Source organism: Pleurodeles waltl, chromosome 6, assembly GCF_031143425.1.
Source record: "Pleurodeles waltl isolate 20211129_DDA chromosome 6, aPleWal1.hap1.20221129, whole genome shotgun sequence".
In the NCBI taxonomy this organism is placed as follows: domain Eukaryota; kingdom Metazoa; phylum Chordata; class Amphibia; order Caudata; family Salamandridae; genus Pleurodeles; species Pleurodeles waltl.
The window spans coordinates 720,610,485-720,633,057 of NC_090445.1; the positions used below are offsets into that span (position 1 = coordinate 720,610,485).

Here is a 22,573-nt window from a genome sequence, read left to right on the forward strand (position 1 = left end):
TGATGTCCCCTAAGGAACATTGCGTCTGTGTCCACTGTTTGTCGAGAGCTTCCTGAAGGGGGGGCATCCAAAGGCAAAAGCGGAGAACTAGATTGATTTAGGAGGACATCATCCCCAGTAATTATTTGAACTTTTGAACTGAAAGAAACTTTTTTCTATGAACTGTATCCGCTAGGGTCAGAAGCTTGAGTTGACGTTCCTCCGCTGGGAATGCCTTTACATGAGTTGTGTCCAATATAGCTCCCAGAAAGACTATTCTTCTGGTAGGCTGAAGATGGGACTTGTCTCTGTTGAGAGTGAGACCTAGTTGATGGAAGAAGCGTAACGTGGTCTTGACAGAGCGGCATAGGGTGTGAATGTCTGGAGCCTTCAGCAACCAGTCGTCTAGATATGGGAATATCTGGTGTTTGAAACGCCTCAGATATGCTGCAACAGGAGCTAAGCATTTAGGGAAAATCCGGGGAGCGGATTTGAGTATGAAGGGTAGCACTTTGAATTGAAAGTGCTGGCCGGCTACCATGAATCTTAAGAATTTTCTGAGTTTGGGGTGAATGGGTTTGTGGAAGTAGGCATCCTGCAGATCTAGGGAAGACATGAAATCGCGCCGTTGAAAAGTTGCAAGACATCCTTCAATGTCACCATGCGGAAGGATTGCTTCTTGAGATATTTGTTGAGTTGCCTCAGATCCAGGATGGGTCTCCACAAACGAGACTTCTTTCTGATGAGGAAGTAGCGAGATAGAAACCCCTTCCTTTTTGCGAAGAAGGGACTACCTCTACCTCCCCTTTGGATACCATGACATCTATTTCCAGAAGGAGAAGATGTAGATGTTGTTGCGTTCCCGAAAAGGCAGAGTCTCCGGGGGCATGCAAGTGAACTCTAGCAGATGACCATAAGTTATTATGTCCAGAACCCACTTGTCATTTGTGATCTACCACCAACATTGCAGGTGGCGAGTCAAAGAAGAAGCGTTAGCCAACCCCTGGAGGTTGTCATTGCCTGCGTGAGGCGTCCTTAGATTGTCTCCCCGACTTTCTTCTAGGAGGAGGTCTGTTGTATGCCGCCGTTGGAGGTTGCCTCTGGTGGTATTGGGGTCTGGAAGATTGGTACTGGAAGGAATAGGCTGGGTATCTGAAAGATTGGTAGCCACCTCGAAAGGAAGAGTGTCCTCTACCCCTGGCTCCTCGAAAGGGTGTGCGCTTATACTGCAGTGACCCTAAAGACCTGGCAGTATCCGTTTTGATCACTTGAAGAGCATCGTCCACATGCTTACCAAACAGGTCTTGCCCATCGTAAGGGAGGACCAGGATCTTGGTTTGGTCATCCGGTCTAAAATTTGTGGCCTTAAGCCAGCCTTGACGCCTTAGGACGGCTGAACCAGCCAGTAGCCGAAACCCCATAGCTGCAATGTCCAGAGCAAAGTCAATCACATCTGCGAACGTGCGCTGACCCTCCATGAGGATCTTTTTTGCTTCCGACTCACTGGAATCTGGAAGATCATTAACAGAGTGCGAGGTGTCCGACCACAGCTGCCTGTCGTACCTGCCCAGGAGCGCCAGAGAATTTGCAGCATGGACCACAATGGCAGACATAGGAGAAAACCTTTTACAATGTTGTCAAGGCACCTTCCATCTGTGTCCAGAGGTGCAGATAGAGGTGCTGAAGGATTTCTGGAGCATCGCTGGGCAGCTTCAGAAACCACTGAGTCAGGTTTTGGATGACCCACCAGGCAAGCAGGAGCGGTTTCTGTTGCTTCATATTTTTTGTCTAGCTTTGGTAATACCGCTGGCACGGTCACTGGATTCCTCATAATTTTAAGTCCCTTATTCCATACATGGTCAATAATAGGTATTGCTCTAACCAACTTCCTATGCGGCTCTTTAAAGTCATATAAAAAGCAGTCCTGCTGCGTAGATGGCATTTGCAGCTCAAACCGCGAAGCCGCTTTTTCCAACAGATTGTGAAACTAGCCAATGTCCTCTGGAGGAGATTCAACTGCCATTGGCTCCGGTGAAGGGGGTGCTGGGAGCAGGTACTCATCCCATTCATCCTGGTATGAAAGAACTTTTCCTTCCTCAGCCGCTTTTTTCCAAAGAGGACTGGACTTGGGGACTCTGTGGAGCCTGAGGCAGAATGTGGGGCGCAGCAGGAAGAACTGGTAGAGGTACTGGAGTACATGGTGCAGTCACTATTGGCATGGGATCCTTCACCCACTGAGGATGGAAGCACTCTCTATAATCAGCCAGCATGGCCTATAGGTCGGAAACAAGACCAGAAGGCAAGCATAACATTCCCTGTTGTTGCTGTGGGACTGGATCATAATACTGCTGACCATAATAGGAGTCATCATCAGAGTACTCCTGACATTTAATATGCAACTGGGAAGGGCTCCTGCATCCTGATCTGAGTCTTCGTCGCCATCTAAAAACCTAGATGGCAAAAGCCTCGACACCTTGCTTGGTGATGTGACAGACGGTGTCATATGAGTCTTGGAGATCCTCTTGAGAGGAGTATGCTGTGCAGATTGATACAATGGCAATGTGGATGGTCTTTGCCACTTTGCTGGAAACATTTTCATAGTTGATGGTAAGAAACCAGTTGTTGTCGACAGGGGAGTCGGTGATATCGTCGTCACTGTAAACATCGTCGACGGTGTGGGCGACGACGGTAGTACCGTCGACGGAGGCGTCGTCGGAATAGTCGTCGACGAGGGCATCGTCGACGGAGGCACAGTCGACGGGAGTGTCGCTGTAAGATCAATCGTTGACGGGAGCGTCGGCAGCGAGAACAGCGTTGACGAGATGGGGCACCCCGCCGCAGTGGTTGATAGCGTCGTTGACGATGATCCTGCTGGTTTTTGCGCCATTTTCTTAGGTGGCTCCTGAATATCCGAGGCATCCTGTTTTCTCTTCACAGGTGTTTTAGGGGCAGAAATAGAAGAGGAGGCACTGTCCTCATCAGAGGCTGAATGTCCAGTCTTCCCTCTCTGAAGCCACAACAGCAGGCGGCCCTCTCAGGTCCTTCAAGTCTACGAAGAGAATTTTCTACATATTTTGCAGTCCTTTGTTTTGTGGCTGGGATATAGGCAATAAATGCATTCCTCATGTGGATCATCCACATATAGTATTTTCTTCAAACAAGAGGCACAGAATCTAAAAAGGCCTTTCCTTGGTGTCTCTGACATGGTAGCCAGTTTGAAGCACCAGTGAAGAAAAGAAATGTCCCAAAACTGAAGTAGTAGATCTTCTGAGAGAAAATATTGAGCAGAGCTCAAAGGAGACTCCTTAGCACAACGTGCGGTGAAAAATCTGAGGGAAGGCAGCTCCTCACAGGAGGTTCTAATAGGTATGGCAATCTGATTGGTTCAAATTTGAGTTTGGGTCTATTTTACAAAACGACTATGATAGGTTATTCTATTGGAGCCTAGTCCATGTACTGTGTATTTACATCTTCAGGCCTAGTTTTGATATTCCACCGGGGACTCCCATCTCGACAACGGGGAAGTATTCAAGCATGTGAATCTCTGAAAGATCCAATACTGAAGTAAGACTGAGCTCACATGTATAAAGTTTATAGCTTCTTTGACACACAATGATAATCACAGCTTGGCTGCAAGATCTATTACACAGCAATACTAATTCTGGGAAAAAGCTAAAAAAACATTAAAACGTTATTTGAAAAATATGATGTGAAGATTTATTGTAAAGATATAATTGTAGGTACTTTGGTGCATGTAAATAAGCACACATTGAGGCAACTGCCAATAGAAAAGTTGCTTATGGCAGATGAGCACTTTAGCATTACTAAAAGGACCTTGACTTTTTCCAATGAAGAAAAATCAGATCAGGAGTGGCAGATAATTTGTTATGTGATCCTAATACAAGATTATGTCGTCAACTTCTATTGATCAGTCTTCGTGCTTTTCATAATCATTACAATCTAAGTATCTGGCACTGCCAATGTGAATGATGTCTTCCACGTGATTTAGATCATGTAGTGCTTTTATGTCCCTTAGTATTAGAAGCATGTACAACGTATCTGAAAGCTGTTATACAGGGAGTGCAGAATTATTAGGCAAATGAGTATTTTGACCACATCATCCTCTTTATGCATGTTGTCTTACTCCAAGCTGTATAGGCTCGAAAGCCTACTACCAATGAAGCATATTAGGTGATGTGCATCTCTGTAATGAGAAGGGGTGTGGTCTAATGACATCAACACCCTATATCAGGTGTGCATAATTATTAGGCAACTTAACAAAAAACAAATATATACCCATTTCAATTATTTATTATTACCAGTGAAACCAATATAACATCTCAACATTCACAAATATACATTTCTAACATTAAAAAACAAAACAAAAACAAATCAGTGACCAATATAGCCACCTTTCTTTGCAAGGACACTCAAAAGCCTGCCATCCATGGATTCTGTCAGTGTTTTGATCTGTTCACCATCAACATTGCGTGCAGCAGCAACCACAGCCTCCCAGACACTGTTCAGAGAGGTGTACTGTTTTCCCTCCTTGTAAATCTCACATTTGATGATGGACCACAGGTTCTCAATGGGGTTCAGATCAGGTGAACAAGGAGGCCATGTCATTAGATTTCCTTCTTTTATACCCTTTCTTGCCAGCCACGCTGTGGAGTACTTGGACGCGTGTGATGGAGCATTGTCCTGCATGAAAATCATGTTTTTCTTGAAGGATGCAGACTTCTTCCTGTACCACTGCTTGAAGAAGGTGTCTTCCAGGAACTGGCAGTAGGACTGGGAGTTGAGCTTGACTCCATCCTCAACCCGAAAAGGCCCCACAAGCTCATCTTTGATGATACCAGCCCAAACCAGTACTCCACCTCCACCTTGCTGGCGTCTGAGTCGGACTGGAGCTCTCTGCCCTTTACCAATCCAGCCACGGGCCCATCCATCTGGCCCATCAAGACTCACTCTCATTTCATCAGTCCATAAAACCTTAGAAAAATCAGTCTTGAGATATATCTTGGCCCAGTCTTGACGTTTCAGCTTGTGTGTCTTGTTCAGTGGTGGTCGTCTTTCAGCCTTTCTTACCTTGGCCATGTCTCTGAGCATTGCACACCTTGTGCTTTTGGGCACTCCAGTGATGTTGCAGCTCTGAAATATGGCCAAACTGGTGGCAAGTGGCATCTTGGCAGCTGCACGCTTGACTTTTCTCAGTTCATGGGCAGTTATTTTGCACCTTGGTTTTTCCACACGCTTCTTGCGACCCTGTTGACTATTTTGAATGAAACGCTTGATTATTCGATGATCACGCTTCAGAAGCTTTGCAATTTTAAGAGTGCTGCATCCCTCTGCAAGATATCTCCCTATTTTTGACTTTTCTGAGCCTGTCAAGTCCTTCTTTTGACCCATTTTGCCAAAGGAAAGGAAGTTGCCTAATAATTATGCACACCTGATATAGGGTGTTGATGTCATTAGACCACACCCCTTCTCATTACAGAGATGCACATCACCTAATATGCTTAATTGGTAGTAGGCTTTCGAGCCTATACAGCTTGGAGTAAGACAACATGCATAAAGAGGATGATGTGGTCAAAATGCTCATTTGCCTAATAATTCTGCACTCCCTGTAGAAGAAGTGGAAATCTGTCTAGTGCATAAGATTGTTTTCAGAATCAATGAAAGTCCTAATAGCAGTAACTTTATTTTTTTATGCATCCAGTACACACACTATCATTTTTAATTCATATTGGATTTTAAATGCATTATAAGTTTTTTGTTTTTTTTCGTGATAAAAATGAAAATATTTTTAGCACGTTTCAGAAAATATGTTGTTTCTGTCTTTATGAATGGGATGTCTGCTTAAGGGTGTTTACCACTATTGTAGGGAAACCCACTTTTGACAGTCGTTCACCATTTGTAACAAAATAAATTGAACAAAATAGGTTTTACCACTTTTGTTTATTTTCCCTATAACTCTTAAGGCTTCTATCATACGTACTCTGAACACAGCCTCAACACTTCAAGGAAAGGGAGAAGGATAAACAATTTGTACAGTATGAAAAAGAACAGGTATCCCTTTTCCCCATAACTAGTTTAAGAGGAATGTTTCTAAAATGTGTATATTCACAAATTCTTAAGGAGCTAGGTTAATAAAAAAAAGTCTAAAAATAAATAAAGCACTTGACAGTAAAATGTTTTGCTAGTGCAAGACTGTAACTAATCATACCTTCTTTAGTAATGTAATACCACACCTTCCTCCATCTCACCCCAGAGAGCTGGAAGTTGATCTCGGAACCCCAAGTTTTGGCTTGCCACGTACCAGTGCATATGAAACCTGTGCAAGGATCTCTTTTTTTTTACATCCAGTGTTATACTACACGCATATCCCATTGTCCCATCATTAAAACTCTCCCCAGGACTCAGTCTGCTGCAAAAACAATATATGTAAACATAATAATTAATATTACTGATCCCAGCCATGGGAAGGTAGTACATGTTATGACAGACTTTTGGTGTGAAACACTCCTCTGTACTCCTCCGACATGTAAGATGGAGAAGATTCATGTTGATTAGTTCATCACACCCTAAATCTGAATGATTCGTGTCTGGCATTGCGTGAACTTTTCTTTCAGTTCATTCTGGGGAGCCTTATTGACAGTTTCTGGCTCTGGGCTCTTCTGAACCTTAGCTACTGCAAAGTTAATTCCTTGGGTCAAGCCAGCTTGAGTGATGTTAGCTACCTGAACCATGGAGCTCCGTATCTTTGCAAAAGGAGAGACATCCCTGCCATTGTTGCTGTCAGAGGACAAAGGCTCAGTCGTTGGTCCAGCTTCTAGTGCAGTGGGTGCAGGGCTCTTCTCTGTAGATGCAACAGACTTAGGCTGTTCTGAGGGCAATAGCTGAAAGGCTGTTTCAGAGATTTGGACTGGCAATTGTGAGGGTCTTGGGAGGTGCTCTGCTACTGCTTCTTGCAAAGATTGTTTTTTATTAGATACTGCTGTATTATTATGGAGGGGTTCTTCCGGGGCCTTGTGAGACGCAAGTTCACCCTTTGAATAGTCCGTTGTTTTAGTTTGTGCATCTTGTACAAACTTGTGGCAGTAGGCTTCAATGGGAGTACCAAAGTCAATCAGTACTTCATGGTGGATGGGACTATTTTGTTTGGAAAAACGTTCATCGCCCTCAGTGTTTGCTGGATTTCCTTCAAATTCCGTCACATGTATCTCTGTAGGTATGTTCATCTCAGCACTGCTCACTGATTGTGACCGGCTCCCCAGTCGTGGGGCAGCTGCAATGATTCCACAACTGGGTAGCACATAGTCGACCTTCCCATCTTCCAAGGAACCTGCCAGCTGGTGTTCATCGTCAGATTTGGAATTTGGCAAAAACTCATCAGAATAGAATGAGTCACTATCTGAAGAGAGCTCCAGATCAGATTCAACTTGGCCTTTGCTGTCCATTGAAGTATTCTCCAAGCTACTGTCAGATTTCCAAAGGCTGACCTTCAGATTTGGTCGAAGGAATGATTTAACCTCTGGTTTGGGAAAGTTGCCAAGCTTACGTAGGTTGCTGATATTTACGTTAGATTTGGTCTGTTTGACTTTCTGATTTAAGGATGAAAACTTGCTGATCAAGAAGTTCTTGCCCTGGGCCAGTCCTGTGGTGTTCAGTCCAAGCCCTGCTGTATTCTTGGACTTGATACCCAGGATGTCTTCATGGGGCTTACTGCTCTTTCTGAAAAAAAAACGTACATACATGTTATGTCAAAAACTTTACTTTCAGTATAACCATTAAACCTATACAAATTACTGCTAAAATATTAAATGGTTTCTATTCTCTGTCATGGTTAATGCCACTTGGTTTTATCAAGTATAGTTGTTAACCATTTACATCAGATGAAAAACTCAAAACTGTGTTTTTGGTGCAAACTAAAACTGAACCAGAGGCTTGACAATTAAACTTGACCCTTCAGAACACAACTGTACAGGACCCTCTAGAACACTGCAGTATATTTTTTAGAGTACAAATACGTAATTGGCAAGTTGAAGTAAAACCTTCCTCCTTACAACACACAGTGTAAAATGAAAATGGAGAAAATGGACAAGCAGATGTCATTGCAACTTTGTCCTTTTAGCCTCCTCACTATCCAGCCAGTTTTGTCCACCAACAGAAGCCAAGTGCTGGTTCCTTTAAGAAGAGTTCTGTGCCTGCCACCTATCATGTACTCACCTGCAGCACCTTCTCTGGTGCTCTGCATCAAATAGAGGACTCCCACACTCTGGAACCTGGTGTGTGCATATTATCTGGTCAGCACAGCTTTTGAACCAGTGTGTAGCCTATTACATTTGGTTGATGGTTCCATGTCATGACAGGTTTTGCAGGTGCAGCAACAGAAAAATGCTCCTAAGCCCCATCCACAATTGCTACTGATCTTCCTGCTACACATTTCACCTGTGCTCAATGAACTAAAGTGGAACTATAGATGGTACACCTGCCTTCTCCTCTTGTTTCCAGACATTGTTCACCCAAACCAGTCTGGCTTCAATAAATGTAGATAACAGAATTCTTGCAAAACTGATAGCCTCCTGCCTTCTCCCCTTGTTTCCAAATATTGTTCACCCAGACCAGTCTGGCTTCATCCCTAGGATCTTGACAGCACACAACCTACACATTTTATTCACTCTTCTTAATAGAGATGACCCTTGACAATATGGTGGTGGCTCTGCATGATGAAGCCAAGCCATTACATTCCTTAGAGTGGGCATACCTCTTTCAAATCTCATCTTGCGAAGGGATCCGTGATAATTTCCTAAGTATGATTAAATTACTTTATGCAGCGCCCATGGCCTGTTTGCATGTTAATGACACGATTACTCCATAATTTCCTATAGCCCGGTGCACCTGACGGGTCTGTCTACTGCCATCTATATTTGCTACTACTATGGAGCCCCTGGCCACAAAATTGTGGCAACACCACTCCCATCGCGGGCTGGCTTTTTTCCCTAGAAGAATCCTGGTCTCTATGTATGCAGATGATGTTGTTATATTTGCCTGGGGGCCCAACATCAATATCGATCGATTCATCTGGGCAATCATACACTTCGGAGGTTATGCGGGGATAGCCATTAACCTGTCCAAATTCATCATCTTCATGCTCAGTGCCACGGTGCAGCCATTTGTGCCGCAATATCGTTTGCAATGGGCAATGGCCCCAGTCAAATATCTCCGTATATGGCTGAGCAAGTATCCCAGTGAGCTCTGGAGGGTTAATTATTCTACACCTATGATGCGGCACAAAAACCGCATGCCGGCATAGACACAGCTGGCGCGGTCCATCGTAGGGAGAATCGCTTTGGCCAAAATAGTGGTATTCCCAAAGTTTTTGTATTTATTTATCATCTCCCACTTCCATTGACAGCCCGCTCAAAAACGCTTTAGGTCCAACCGGATCACTCTGCCATGGACTGGCAAAAAGCCCTGGGTGGCCTGGGAAATACTGACTCTCTTTCGAGCAGGGCCGAATCTGAGCTCTTGACATAGACCTTACTTTCTATTGTGCATACGCACAGTTTGCCACTTCGGGTTGCACACCACCCTATTGCAGCCACACACAACGATCAAACATTATCATATAGACCCCTGCCCTCTAAGCGCTGCCATATACAGTACCTGCCAGCGACCTCAGACGGTAAGGATTAGTTACTTACCTGTAAATCTTAGTTCTCTTCCAGGGGTATCCTCATCAAAGTCATAAACATTGAATATTCCCACCCTTGTGCGGGGACCCCGGAGCATGTATAAAATACACACATATAAAGTATGAAATATGCACGAAAAACTATATATATAGCATTTTTAGTAGACATATCTTTCATACTAAATTCATATATACATGTGTAAAACAGCAATGCAGACAATAATCATAAACAAGCTAAAATGCTTTATTTCTATGGATTTTTTTTTTTTTTTTTTTAACATTATAAAATTACAAAAGAGAATAAATATCTACCCAAGCCCCCAAAACTGGGCTTAGGGAAATAAGCAGCAGCAATATCTAGAGAAAAAAGAGAAAAACTACATTGAAAAACAATGAAGCATTCTTAGCCAATAGGCTGCATGCAGGTTAACACAGGAGAACCATAAAAACTTTGGCACCGTGCCTTTAAGACCCTGAGCACCTCCAGTATCCCACCATGCCTCAGGGGTGAAGGAAAGGTGACAGTTGGTTCACAGTTAGGTCAGTACTTTTTTACGGTGACAATCTGTGAAACTGATTCGAAAGACAGTCTGTCCTGCACTTCTAGGAGACGTGCGTCCGGGGAGGAGGGTGGGTTGTTTATGACTTTGATGAGGATATCCCTGGAAGAGAACTAGGATTTACAGGTAAGTAACTAATCCTTCTCTTCCAGGGGATCCTCATCAATAGTCATAAACATTGAATAGATTAGCAAGCCCATCCCTAAACTCTGCGGACTGTCTAATAGAAGTGCAGGAATAGGTACGTATTATGCAAATAAATTTCTCAGAGAGGCCTGCCCAACCTGGGCGTCTGCTCTTGCATCTGAATCTAAACAGTAATGTCTAGTAAAAGTATGTACAGACTTCCATGTAGCAGCCTTACAAATCTCAGAGATTGGGACATTGTTAAGGAGGGCAGCAGTAGCCGCTTTTCCCCTTGTGGAATGCGCTTTAGGCCTAGCTAGTAATTGTTTATTAGCCAGCTGGTAAGTATTAACAATACAAGAAACTATCCATCTTGATATCGTTCTTTTAGATGCTGCCTCTCCTGTCCTCAAATGACCATCATTTACAAACAAGTGGTTGGAATGTCTAATCGATTTTGTCTTATCCAAATAAAATTTCAGCACTCTTTTCAAGTCTAAGGAGTGCAATGCTTTCTCCGCCGGAGTCTCCGGATTGGGAAAGAAAGTCGGTAAAGATATAGTTTGATTGATGTGGAATTCTGACACCACCTTCGGAAGGAAAGATGGGTGAGTTCGCAGAACCACTCTATTGTCGTGAAAAACTGTGTACGGTTCTTTGGAAGACAAAGCCTGAATCTCACTGACCCTCCTCGCGGAAGTAATGGCTACCAAAAAAGCCGTCTTCCACGTAAGGTGTTGTAAAGAGGCCTTGTGTATAGGTTCGAAAGGAGGGCCCATAAGTTTTGACAGTACTATGTTCAGTTCCCATGGAGGAGAGGGTCTCCGAATGGGCGGAAAAACTTTCTTCAAACCTTCTAAGAAATCCTTGACTACTGGTTTCGTAAAGAAGGATTCCTGAGAAGGTGACTTACGATAGGCTGTAATGGCAGACAAATGTACCTTAATAGATGATACCTGCAGACCGGACTTTGCCAGATGAAGTAAATAAGACAGTATGACATCCTCCTGAGCCCGTATGGGATTGTGCCCTTGTTGACAGCACCATTTGTAGAATCTCTTCCACTTAAAAGCGTAAGAACGCCGCGTGGAAGGCTGTTTGGACTCTTCCAAGATGTTCATACACTCCTGCGAGAGCCCTAGGTGTCCATACTGCAGGAATTCAGGAGCCATGCTGTTAAGCTCAGAGAGGGTAGGTTGGGATGTAGAATCCTGCCCTCCATCCTGCTCAGAAGATCCGGTCTGCACGGCAGCCTCCTGTGAGGTTTTTCCGAAAGGTTGAGGAGATCTGTGTACCAGAATTGACGGGGCCATTGTGGCGCTATGAGAATCATTCTGGTTCTGGATTTGTAAAGTTTGTTGATCACTGCCGGTATGAGGGGAATCGGTGGAAAGGCGTAGAGAAATATCCCTGACCAGTCGATCAACAGGGCATTCCCTCGAGATCCCGGACGGTAGAACCTGGATGCGAAGTCTGGGCATTTCTTGTTTACTTCGTCTGCGAAGAGATCCAATTGAGGTCGACCCCATTGAGCGAAGATGTCCTCGACGACTTCGCCGTGTGGGACCCAATCGTGTGCGTCCTCTAGGTGTCTGCTCAGGAAATCTGCTTCCACGTTTTGTTGACCTGGCAGGTGAACCGCTGTAATTGACATTCCCCTGGCCAGGGGCCAATGCCATATCGTTTGGGACTCTCGAGATAGGGGTAGGGATCTCGTTCCCCCCTGTCTGTTCAAATAATACATTGTGGTTGTATTGTCCCTTTGTATTAGGAGAGATTTCCCCTGAACCAATGGAGAGAAAGACTTGAGAGCCAGATGGACCGCTCTGAGTTCCAGCAGATTGATGTGGTAGTTCCTTTCCTTGTCGGACCACAGGCCCTGAGCTTGGAGGGGACCCAGATGAGCCTCCCATCCCTGAAGAGACGCATCCGTTACCAGAGTGTCGGATGGAACTACCTGGTGAAACGGAGAACCTACTGACAGGTGAGGTCTGTGCATCCACCATTGCAATGACTGAAGTGCCGCTGTCGGTAGCCGCACTCTGTCCTCCCAGCGACCTGTCCTTTGGCTCCAGTTGCTCTCCAATGCCTCTTGAAGGGGCCTCATGTGCAGCCTGTCATTTGGGACAATGAAAATGCATGATGCCATGGAGCCCAGTAGCGATGTCACCTGACGGGCAGTAGGTGCGTCGGCTTTTAACAGGTCTTGACACTTCCTGTGTATCGATAAAAGTCGTTCCTCCGAAGGATACACTCTTTGGAGCTCTGTGTTTTGTATAGCTCCCAGGTAGTGAAGGTTCTGTGTTGGAATCAAGGTTGACTTTTGGTAGTTGATTTGAAGACCTAGAGACTCGAAAACCCTGAGCACAATGTCCCGATGGCTTCTCGCCTGATCCGGAGAGGAAGCCTTCAGTAACCAGTCATCTAGGTATGGGTAGACGAAGATCTTTTGTTTTCAAAGATGTGCCGCTACCACTGCCACACATTTCGAGAAGACGCGGGGCAGATTTCAGGCCGAATGGTAGAACTCTGAACTGATAGTGCTGTGAAGCTATTTGGAAACGCAAGAATTTCCGATGCTTGGGAGCTATTGGGATGTGAAAATATGCATCCTGCAGGTCGATGGAGCACATCCAGTCTCCCTGATGTAGTTGCGGGAAAATCTGGTGAAGGGCTAGCATCCTGAACTTCTGTTTTCTTCTGTACTTGTTCAGCAGCCGTAAGTCCAGAATTTGTCTGAAAACGCCCTCTCGTCCCTTTTTCGCCACCAGAAAATAACGGGAGTAAACCCCCTTTCCTCTGTGCGCAGGTGGAACCTTTTCTATTGCTTTCTTTTGTAAGAGGGCGAGAGCCTCTTTGCGCAGCAGGCTGAGATGAGATGGAATGCATCTGGCTGGTGGCAAGTGTGGTGGAGGCTGTCTGAAAAGAAGAGAGTAGCCATTTTCGACAATGTTGAGCACCCATTTGTCTTTTGTGATAGAGTGCCACTCGTGAAGATAACCTGTGATACTTCCCCCCACCGGAGTGGTGTACAGTGTCGAAGGAAGCGAGATATCATTGTTTGGCCGGCGCTTTCGGTGTGGACTGTTGAGGTCTACTTGACCCTCGCTCCCTTGTGGGCTTACGAGCCTGAAAAAGGGGGCGTCCTTGCCGTTGTTGTGGCCTTTGGGACCAGTGAGGGGTTTGAACCCTCTGCTGGAACGGGCGCCTGTCATAAGGCCTTTACCTCCGCCTGAAATTTTTCTTCCTTTCCAGGCCTACTGCCCTCATGGTGTCCACCTCTGTCTTCATGCGGGCCATCTCTTCATCTGCATGGGTACCGAACAGCGAGTTCCCGCTGAATGGGAGGTTTAGGATGCGCTGCTGTGCTTCCTGCTTTAAACCAGTCAGTCTCAGCCAGGAAGATCTTCTAGCACAGATTCCATGCGCGTACCCATGCGCAGCTAAATCCGCCCCATCCGCTGCCGCGCTGATGACCTGGTTGGATACCAGGCATCCCTCTTGCAGGATTTCTTGAAAGTCCTGTCTGTCTTCTCTGGGCAATTTTTCTGTGAATCTGTGGTGGGAGTCCCACAGAGAACGGTCATACCTGCCCAGGAGTGCAGAAGCGCTGGAGACTTTCATTGCAGATGCCGCCGTACCGCACATCTTTCTCCCCAGAGAGTCTAGATGCCTGCTCTCTTTATCCGAGGGGACCGTGGAGGATGATGCCACCGAGTGGGTTTTTCTGGCTGCGGCCAATATAACAGAATCCGGTGGCGGATCCTTTCTTAGGAACAAAGGATCCTGTTCGGGAGCCTTGTATTTTTTTTTTAATCCTAGCCGGGGGAAGACTTGAGTGTGGCTGGAGCTAGAAAAGTGTCCATGGTTGGCTGCAATAAACCAGGCACTAGTGGTAGTAGCTTTTTCGACACTGATCTGTGCTGCAGAGTCTCAAAGATGACTGACGAGGAGGTAGTTGGCTCCGGAACCTCTATACTCAATTTCTGCGCTCCCCTTAACAGCACCTCGTTAAAAGTGGTAATGTCATCCACCGGTGAGATCCTAGCAGGTGGAGAATCTGTTAGGGTGGGGGAGTAACGCCCAACAGATGATCCTGACGACGACCAAGAGGGTGATCTTCTGTCTCGTGATCGTGACCTGGATCTCCATTGGGAACGAGACCTGCTGCGAGAGGCTGTAACAGAGCGCCCAGGCCTCGTGGTCGCTTGACGAGGAGCAGAACGAGCCCGTCCTGCCCGCGCTGTCGGCGATGGTGTTCTCGGGAGAGAGGCAGTAAGAGAGTACATTCAAGAGTATTGTGAATCCGGGGAGGCCGCTGGTCTATTCAGGCTCTCCAACCATCTAGGTGATAAGTTGATGGGAGAAACATGCCCCGATGATGCCGCTCTCGAATGAGATGAGTCGCTCCGTATGGAGACCACTGGAGATGGTGCCTTATCTGTTGGAGGACGATGCTCTACTCCCTGCGAGACAGGTAAAACCTGTGTCGACGTCGACTGCTGTGCCGATGTCGAAGGGCACACTGGCTAGTCCGGTCTCGACGTTGAATGTCTCGACGTTGAGTGCCTCGACGTGGAGCGGCGAGTGGCAGACGGCGGATGTCGCTCATGCCGTCGTGGCGATTTCGACGTCGTGTCTCTTGACGTCAAGGGGCGCGAAGTCTTCGGCGGTGAACGGGCGCGCCGGTGATGGCTCGACATCGATCGGCGGGGCTGCCGTCGACGGAGATATGCCCCTGCGATGACCATGTTCCCTCGACGCCGTATCCTTCGACGTCGGGCGGGTCGCCGTCGATCTATGCCGGTGAGACGGTGGCAGCGACGACGTCAACGGGGAACAAACAGGTACTTTCCTACCTATTGACGTTGACCTGGCCATTCTCTCCTGAGAATGGCCTGCTGGTTGCCTGGGAAGTGAAGAGGACGATGTCTTTTGCCTCTCATGAAGCCCATGTAGCCTGATCTTGTCTCTGTCCTTCAGAGTCCTCTTTGACATATTCTTGCAGTGCTTGCAAGTGTCAGGGCAGTGACTCTGAGGCAGGCACACAATACAAAGAGAGTGTGGGTCTGACTGGGCTTTCTTCTTCCCACAAGAAGGGCATTTGACAAAAAGTGAAGACATTTTTCTGTCAGGAAAAAACTGCCAAACTCAGACAAAGATGTTATCTGTCGAGTGAAACAGGAAAAAACGCTGTTTTAAAGGATTTTTCTGAGAAAAACTCAGAAAAACAGAGAGCTCAAAGCTCCAGGATCCTCTCAGAAGAAGCCGGAAAAAAGAACTGACCTAACTGTGAACCAACTTTCACCTTTCCTTCACCCCTGAGGCATGGTGGGATACTGGAGGTGCTCAGGGTCTTAAAGGCACAGTGCCAAAGTTTTTATGGTTCTCCTGTGTTAACCTGCATGCAGCCTATTGGCTAAGAATGCTCCATTGTTTTTCAATGTAGTTTTTCTCTTTTTTCTCTAGATATTGCTGCTGCTTATTTCCCTAAGCCCAGTTTTGGGGGCTTGGGTAGATATTTATTCTCTTTTGTAATTTTATAATGTTTAAAAAAAAAAAATCCATATAAATAAAGCATTTTAGCTTGTTTATGATTATAGTCTGCATTGCTATTTTACACATGTATATATGAATTTAGTATGAAAGATATGTCTACTAAAAATGCTATATATATAGTTTTTCGTGCATATTTCATACTTTATATGTGTGTATTTTATACATGCTCCGGGGTCCCCGCACAAGGGCGGGCATATTCAATGTTTATGACTACTGATGAGGATCCCCTGGAAGAGAATTGACACTGTTGCTTGTACAACCTGGGCTTAGGACAGGATGCTCTAACGCGCAGTTCTCGCCTGCATGTAAGCCCCGAATATCGGGGTAGCAGGGCACCCTGTGCTCCCGGCCCTCAATGATGCTGGTGCTCCCAGACATCTGCAGCGATTACAAATCCACACATTTGGCGACCTTCACCCAAAGAGCCGTTCTCTGAACCCCACAGCGCATATTTGCAGACTCTGCCAAAACCTCCCGAAGTGCCTATTTGTCACCAGCTGCGTGACGATCTCCGAGCTCTGCACCATACTTTCCCTGATGCCAGCTGACATTCCATGGTTTAGAGGAACTAATTGCAAATCCATCTCCAAGCAAACTCATCACAAGCTTATAAACTACAAGGCAGGGCAAAGCCCCAATCTGTATCCCAACTGCTTGGACTGCATGGGCTGATTACATAAATCCCTTCTCAACTGAGCAGCAGTGGCGATATTGCTGCTCTCAATCTGGAGCCCTCTCCCTAAACTGCAGACTCCGGATGATCCATATCAAATTTTTACATGGAGTCTACCGAACACCAGCATAGCTAAATAGGATGGGACTAGTAGATGATGTGCGCTGCCTTCATTGCGCTACACACCTGGCCACTTTTATGCATCTGACCTGAGAATGTCCTGCATTCACGCGGTTCGGGGCAGGGACATTTGACATCATAGCGCAGATCACTGACCATGCCTTGCCTTGCCATGCATGCCTTTCATAGCCTTGCTAGAATACGTGAAAGATTTCATGGTGGAGATCTGAACGTTGATTACTGTCCAGATATCTCTGGCCAAGCCAGGGCTGCCATCCACTGAGGAAGGCGCCCCGCTCCCCATCTAACTCATTAGATAAAGGGCACAGTTTACTGCCAGTAGCAACTCAAAGCCTACTGGGAGCTGATGCCTGCGATGTCAAGGCCTAAACATATTTGAGCCCCACTGGTTACATACTTGGCGACACAGAACGCTGCCACGGATCAGGGGTGGATAACTCCCAAGGACACTAACACGACTGATGTGGGCCCGTAATCCCTTGCCATACATTTTACTAAGTAGACTTACGATATCTATGCCCCGACTGTACCAGAGGAGTTTTTTTCAAATGGTGTTGCGTAGGCTCTCATTATTCTAATGAGACTACTGGATTTTGAGCAGCAAGATCATCCACAGTATGGGGGGGACTGGGTGTGACCCACGGTGGGTGACACCTGTCACTCCAAATCTGGGCTTTGCTCCGGCTAACTAGCAGTGCCTCATCTCTCCTGAATGGTAGGGATGATTGGGCAGTCGAGCGCATGATATATCGTACTTCTCAGGGAAGTCGTGGTCACTCAGGTCGCATCCAGTTCTCTCATTCACAATTCGGTCTCATATATAAATGACAATAAAAGCAGTAGAAGTTTTAAAGCTTTGTTTAATAAAATGACTGCATTTTGGATAGCAAAGCGTGAGCTGCAACAACCAGAACGACACAACACAACAATATTAAAATGGTGACAATGAGCTTGAAGCATAAGAATAATGCTATCATATTGCCACTAGAATCAATGGACTATTTCCAATCTAAATCATATTTGGAGCACGGCATGTTAAGCTCTAATCCTGCCTTTCAGGTTCCCTTGGGAGGACATCAACCCTCATAGCTGAGCAAAGGCCTGTAATCTGCGTCAGCATCTGCAGCGAAGCATTCAGCATACAGTTGTGGTTTCCTGGCTGGAATCTCCCTCTTGATGTGTAATGGGACTAGAAAGTGTTTTTATAATTAACAAAGCAGATGTCCTAAGAAAATGTCCCTACGTAAGGATGTGTATTTTCTACGAATGTTGACTGAAGCACAGAGTGATCAAGAATGTGTTGTTTGAGAACACAATGCTGAACTAAGCAAAACAGTTAGATAGAAGAAATTAAAACAAGAACGTAAAACTGGTTATTGTAAAAATAACAATGCGAAGCTGAATAAAATATATCTAGGTCAAGGTGCACAGCGGCCTAGTGTATTAAACTAACGTGCATGGAGCTATAACTAAAATGACTACACAACAATGGTACCCCTATACTTCGATACTATGTTATTCCATCTGCACTAGATACCTTGTGCTGTGTGTGACTCTAACTCCCCTTGTTGCTTTAACACTGTGTGTAGTGTTGTACTCAATAAACCAATATATAAAATAAAATAAAAGATTAACACAACACTTAGAGCCCTGTAAAGAAATGTGGAGGACTGGACATTGTGAAGGAGCATAAAAATGAGAATTGTAAGGAAGTAAAATGAAGCTGTCTGGCCCTTCTAAAAAGTAAACGCAACATACAAACGGGGAAAGGGGGATTTAATACAAAAAAACTAGTCAGACAGCGAGAGAAAAGGAAAACAAACGGGTGAGTGTGGTTGGGGAAGAAACACAAACAGTGCTACGTGAAGAGCAATCCACCACATGAGAGAGACAAAGCAAAAGAACCCATGTACTCCCATTGGGAAAAACCATAGGGAGCACTATGTCAAGAGGAAAGCAGCACAAAGGGGACTTCCATGGAGGGCTGATAGAAAAAAGCCCTTGCATGTACTGGTGCTGTACACAATAGGTCTTTAAACAACAGACAGCAAAAGCGGTCTGTAGGCGAGTCCTAAAGAATACAACTCACCTTTCTAACTTCTTCTCTATGATGGGCACATCTAACTCAAGGGCTTGCTTGGTGATCTTGAGCATTTCTGCAATACACTGTAGGGTGTCTAAAATAAAAGCAATAGCACAATATACACTAGTTTAGTTACAGCATTGCATAACCCAAATTCTTTTTATTATGCAGTCATAAATATATCCTAAATATAGCCTAACATCTAGCCTATGGTTCAATAGTTACACAGTCCTTTTCACAAATGGGCCAACCTCAGTTATACTGTACAAGAACAATGAGAAAAATGAAGTGAATGTACCGTTAGGTACCTTAGGAGAAAAAAAAAAAAAAGGAGTTCAAAAAGGTAACCTACCTATCTTTTAAGCGCATCAGAAGAACCATAAAAATCAATTAATGTATACCATATCTTCTGAGGCTTTCTAGTTCTTACAAATGCATATGGTGCTTCCTCTAGGCATGCCAAACGCAAACAGACCTCACATACACTAACACAACGAACTGTCTAATAAGAGACTTAGGTTTACCTACAATTTTCCCGCTCACACATTTTGCTGTTCCAGAGTCCATTTCTTAAAAACTTTATAGAGCTTATGGAGTTTCTAAGTACTTCTTGAAATGCACAACGTTATGAAATCTCGCAGCATGTTCCTTCCCTAAATCTACTCTTCATAGATAATCCTTTCAGGAACTACTACTGAAAGGGTCACATCATGAGAGTTACATTCCCTTAGACAGCACTGCAATTCAGGTCTTCAAGTGAATCAGATCCATCTAAAGAATGTTGTATGGCAAGAGGTACAACCGGAATAAACATGTTGAGTTAGATCCAGTGTATTCTAAAGGAACAAGTTACTTACCTTCATTAATGCTTTTCCTTGTATGGACTCTATCTAAACAGAGATTCCTCACCTAAGAATATTCTCCAGATGTCAGACTGGATCTGGAAAATCTTAAGCAGCACGTCTGTTCACCAGTAGGTGGTGTCGATCTGCTCTGTGTCGGCGTTTTCCACATCAGAAGTAACATATGTGGTGCCCATATAGGCAACGGAGTGGCAGGGGACTAGACAGCACACTGGCTTTGGTTCCCACATCATCTGTGGGAGCTGAGTCCATGGCCACGAACACTGGGAGGTCCTGTGACCTTGAGGAGTATGGCTGGTACTGCGGGAATAACCCAAAAATCTGTTGGTAGCCCGACTCTTCTTAAAGCGCTCAAGCACTGAACTTGTCTTGTCAACAAACAGGAAAGAGCTGTCAAAGGGCATGTCCTTCAGAGCCGATTGGACATCCCCCAAGAGACCAGCTGATCAGAGCCAGCTGACATAGTGCCACCATTGAAGCAATAGCCCTGCAGAGAGAATCACTGGTGTCCAAACCACTCAGGATGGAGAGTTTTGCTGCATTGCTGCCATCAATAATGACCTGGTTCAATGTGTCAAATGTCTCTTGAATTCCCTGTCCAGAGGAGCAGGGTGGAACATGATGGGATTAGATTTGGCAGTTGAGGCCCACACCACCAGGCTTTCAGGCTTTGGGTGCTGGATAAGGAAAGCGAGTACCCAGGAGCAGAGGGGAGGCGATGGCAATCACCCTGTGCACTGCAACACTTGTGCAGGGCTTGGGCCAAGTCCCCAGGACAATGTCCATGAGGGCTTTATTCACAAGAAGCAAGGACTTCGAAGGGGATACCTTTGTTAAGACATTAGTCTTAACCTGGACAGAGGAAAGCTGCAGGTCAAAGACCTCCTTGGTCCTCCTCACCACCTTAGCGAAGGACACACCTTCCTCTGTGACAAGTCTTGGAGATAAGATCAGGCCGGCATCTGAAGACATGTCCAGTCCACTAGCATCTCCCAGCTCCTCATACCAATAGTTGTCTTGGTAGGGATGAGCCATCTCATTAGAAGGGTCAATTAACTGGTAGGTGTCAGCAACACCCCTCCCAAAGTCCAATTCCGCGCTAGTCTTGATAAAGGCCAGAGGCAGTGTGTTCAAGCCAGCTGCTTGACGTGGTCCAGAGGGTGCAGGGTCAATGTCGAGTGGTGCCGAGGCAGGGCAGTTTTGGAGTGAAATAGAACAATGGGGTCCATGTTGTTTGCGGGACGGGAAATACCCGATATAGCACTGTGAGAAGGCGCTCTGGCGAAGTCTTGCCGCTGGAATTGGTTCACATTAGGGGCAGATCACGAGGACCCAGTTGGCATTGGGAGTAGGCTCACCAGCGGTATCCCAGCTGTGGCACCTGTTGGCTCCCTGGGGCGCAAAAGCATGGGAGAGGGAGTGGGGGCCCAAAAACTGAGTGCATAGCCACATAAAACTCTTTAAGTTAGGTGGGGGTTGCTCTGGGAAAGTCAGGGAGATGGAGAGCAGACCGGGCCTTCAGCTCTGCTACACCAGGCCCTAGGAGAACATGAACAAGGGGGAGAAGCCAAAGTCTGTCAGGACTACTTGTTGTACTTCTTTGACTTACCAACTTTCATTTCAATGACTCAGACTTCGAAGATGATCAATCGTGAGACCGAGTCCGTGACCAAGCCTTGGATCTTCTGTGGGATCCGGACCAGTAGCAATGCAGTGTTTTTCTTGTGTCGCACTGCTAGGAGCTTCCTGACACTCTCCCAGATTGCCTTCGGGTGCAGTGACTGACAGTCCGCACAGGCTCTGGAGTAGTGGTCCTATACCTGACACCAAAGACGAACCAAGTGAGGTTCAGAAACAGACATCTTTCTGTGACATTACCCACACAGGGGAGAAAGTTTCTAAAAAAGAGTCGATAAATGTAAAGAAAAATGCGAACAAGTAGCTTTCAGAATCCACGCTACAGGCACAGAAAGAAAGAAAGAAACTGATGTCAGTGCACTGGGGTGACACCTATATAGGCATGAGCACGTCACTTCCAACGCTGAGCCGATCAATGCCTCCTACTGGCATGCAGAGGTTCTTCTCAAGATTGTCTGGATCCAGTCTGATGCCTGGGAAATATTTTAAGGTGAGGAATCTATGTTTAGAAGTGTTTATCAGAATCATGTTTACAGCTATTAATTTTTAACAGAATATTACTGCATTTATGTTTGTTCAGTACTAACTCCAATTACTCGAAAATATCCAGACCCTCTAAGTGATTATGTGCGAACCAATAACAGCTATTCTGAAAGAAGGATTTGATTGTGTTGGACACTTTTTAAGCCAATTAGTTTTCAGAAAACTTCATCGATACCGCTAAACATAATATAGGATTCTGAAACTCATGTGATGGTGTAGTACAAGGTATGATCACGGTTTACGAAGAAGAGGGACTACACAACGATGCCCCTCTTCACCATAATTGTTTAATCTTGTGTTAGAACCCCTGACATTTTAAATGTATTAAAGAACTTACAGCATGGGAATATGAGTATATCATATTGATATTTATCGCATTTTTGAGCACTCAGTTCCAAGAACTAAGAACGACCTATAAATTACCACTGGACTGAAAAAGATTTCAGAAGAGCTCGGTTGCATATATTCCATAGATCAATCTATACAACACATTAAAGCCACTGAAACCTCAGCTTTAAAAAAACAACTTAAGGCACACAAAGTTGGTAAATTACTTTTTGAAAAACATTTTAATATGGACTTTAGCAAACAGGATCACAAGTTCCTTTTCATGGCTTTGAAGGAACAAATCTCCCTTCAGTGGATTTAGCAATAATGATTGTAATTTTAGCTGCAAACTCGAAGTCATAAAAGAGACAGAATAATGATGTA

General features: G+C 45.3%; 1 protein-coding gene across 3 annotated transcripts in view; it reads right to left on the reverse strand.

Moving 5' to 3' along the window:
- Positions 1-5,918: 5,918 nt before the first annotated feature.
- The window catches only part of INPP5F (inositol polyphosphate-5-phosphatase F), an 855,919-nt gene continuing 839,264 nt past the window's right edge, over positions 5,919-22,573 (reverse strand). For all 3 annotated transcript variants that reach the window (XM_069239234.1, XM_069239233.1, XM_069239235.1), the window contains 2 exons: positions 18,825-18,912; positions 5,919-7,713 (listed from right to left, as the gene is read on the reverse strand). In XM_069239234.1, the coding sequence (XP_069095335.1) occupies positions 6,564-7,713; positions 18,825-18,912 (1,238 nt within the window). In that variant the 3' untranslated portion in view covers positions 5,919-6,563. The remainder of the gene's footprint in view (positions 7,714-18,824; positions 18,913-22,573) is intronic.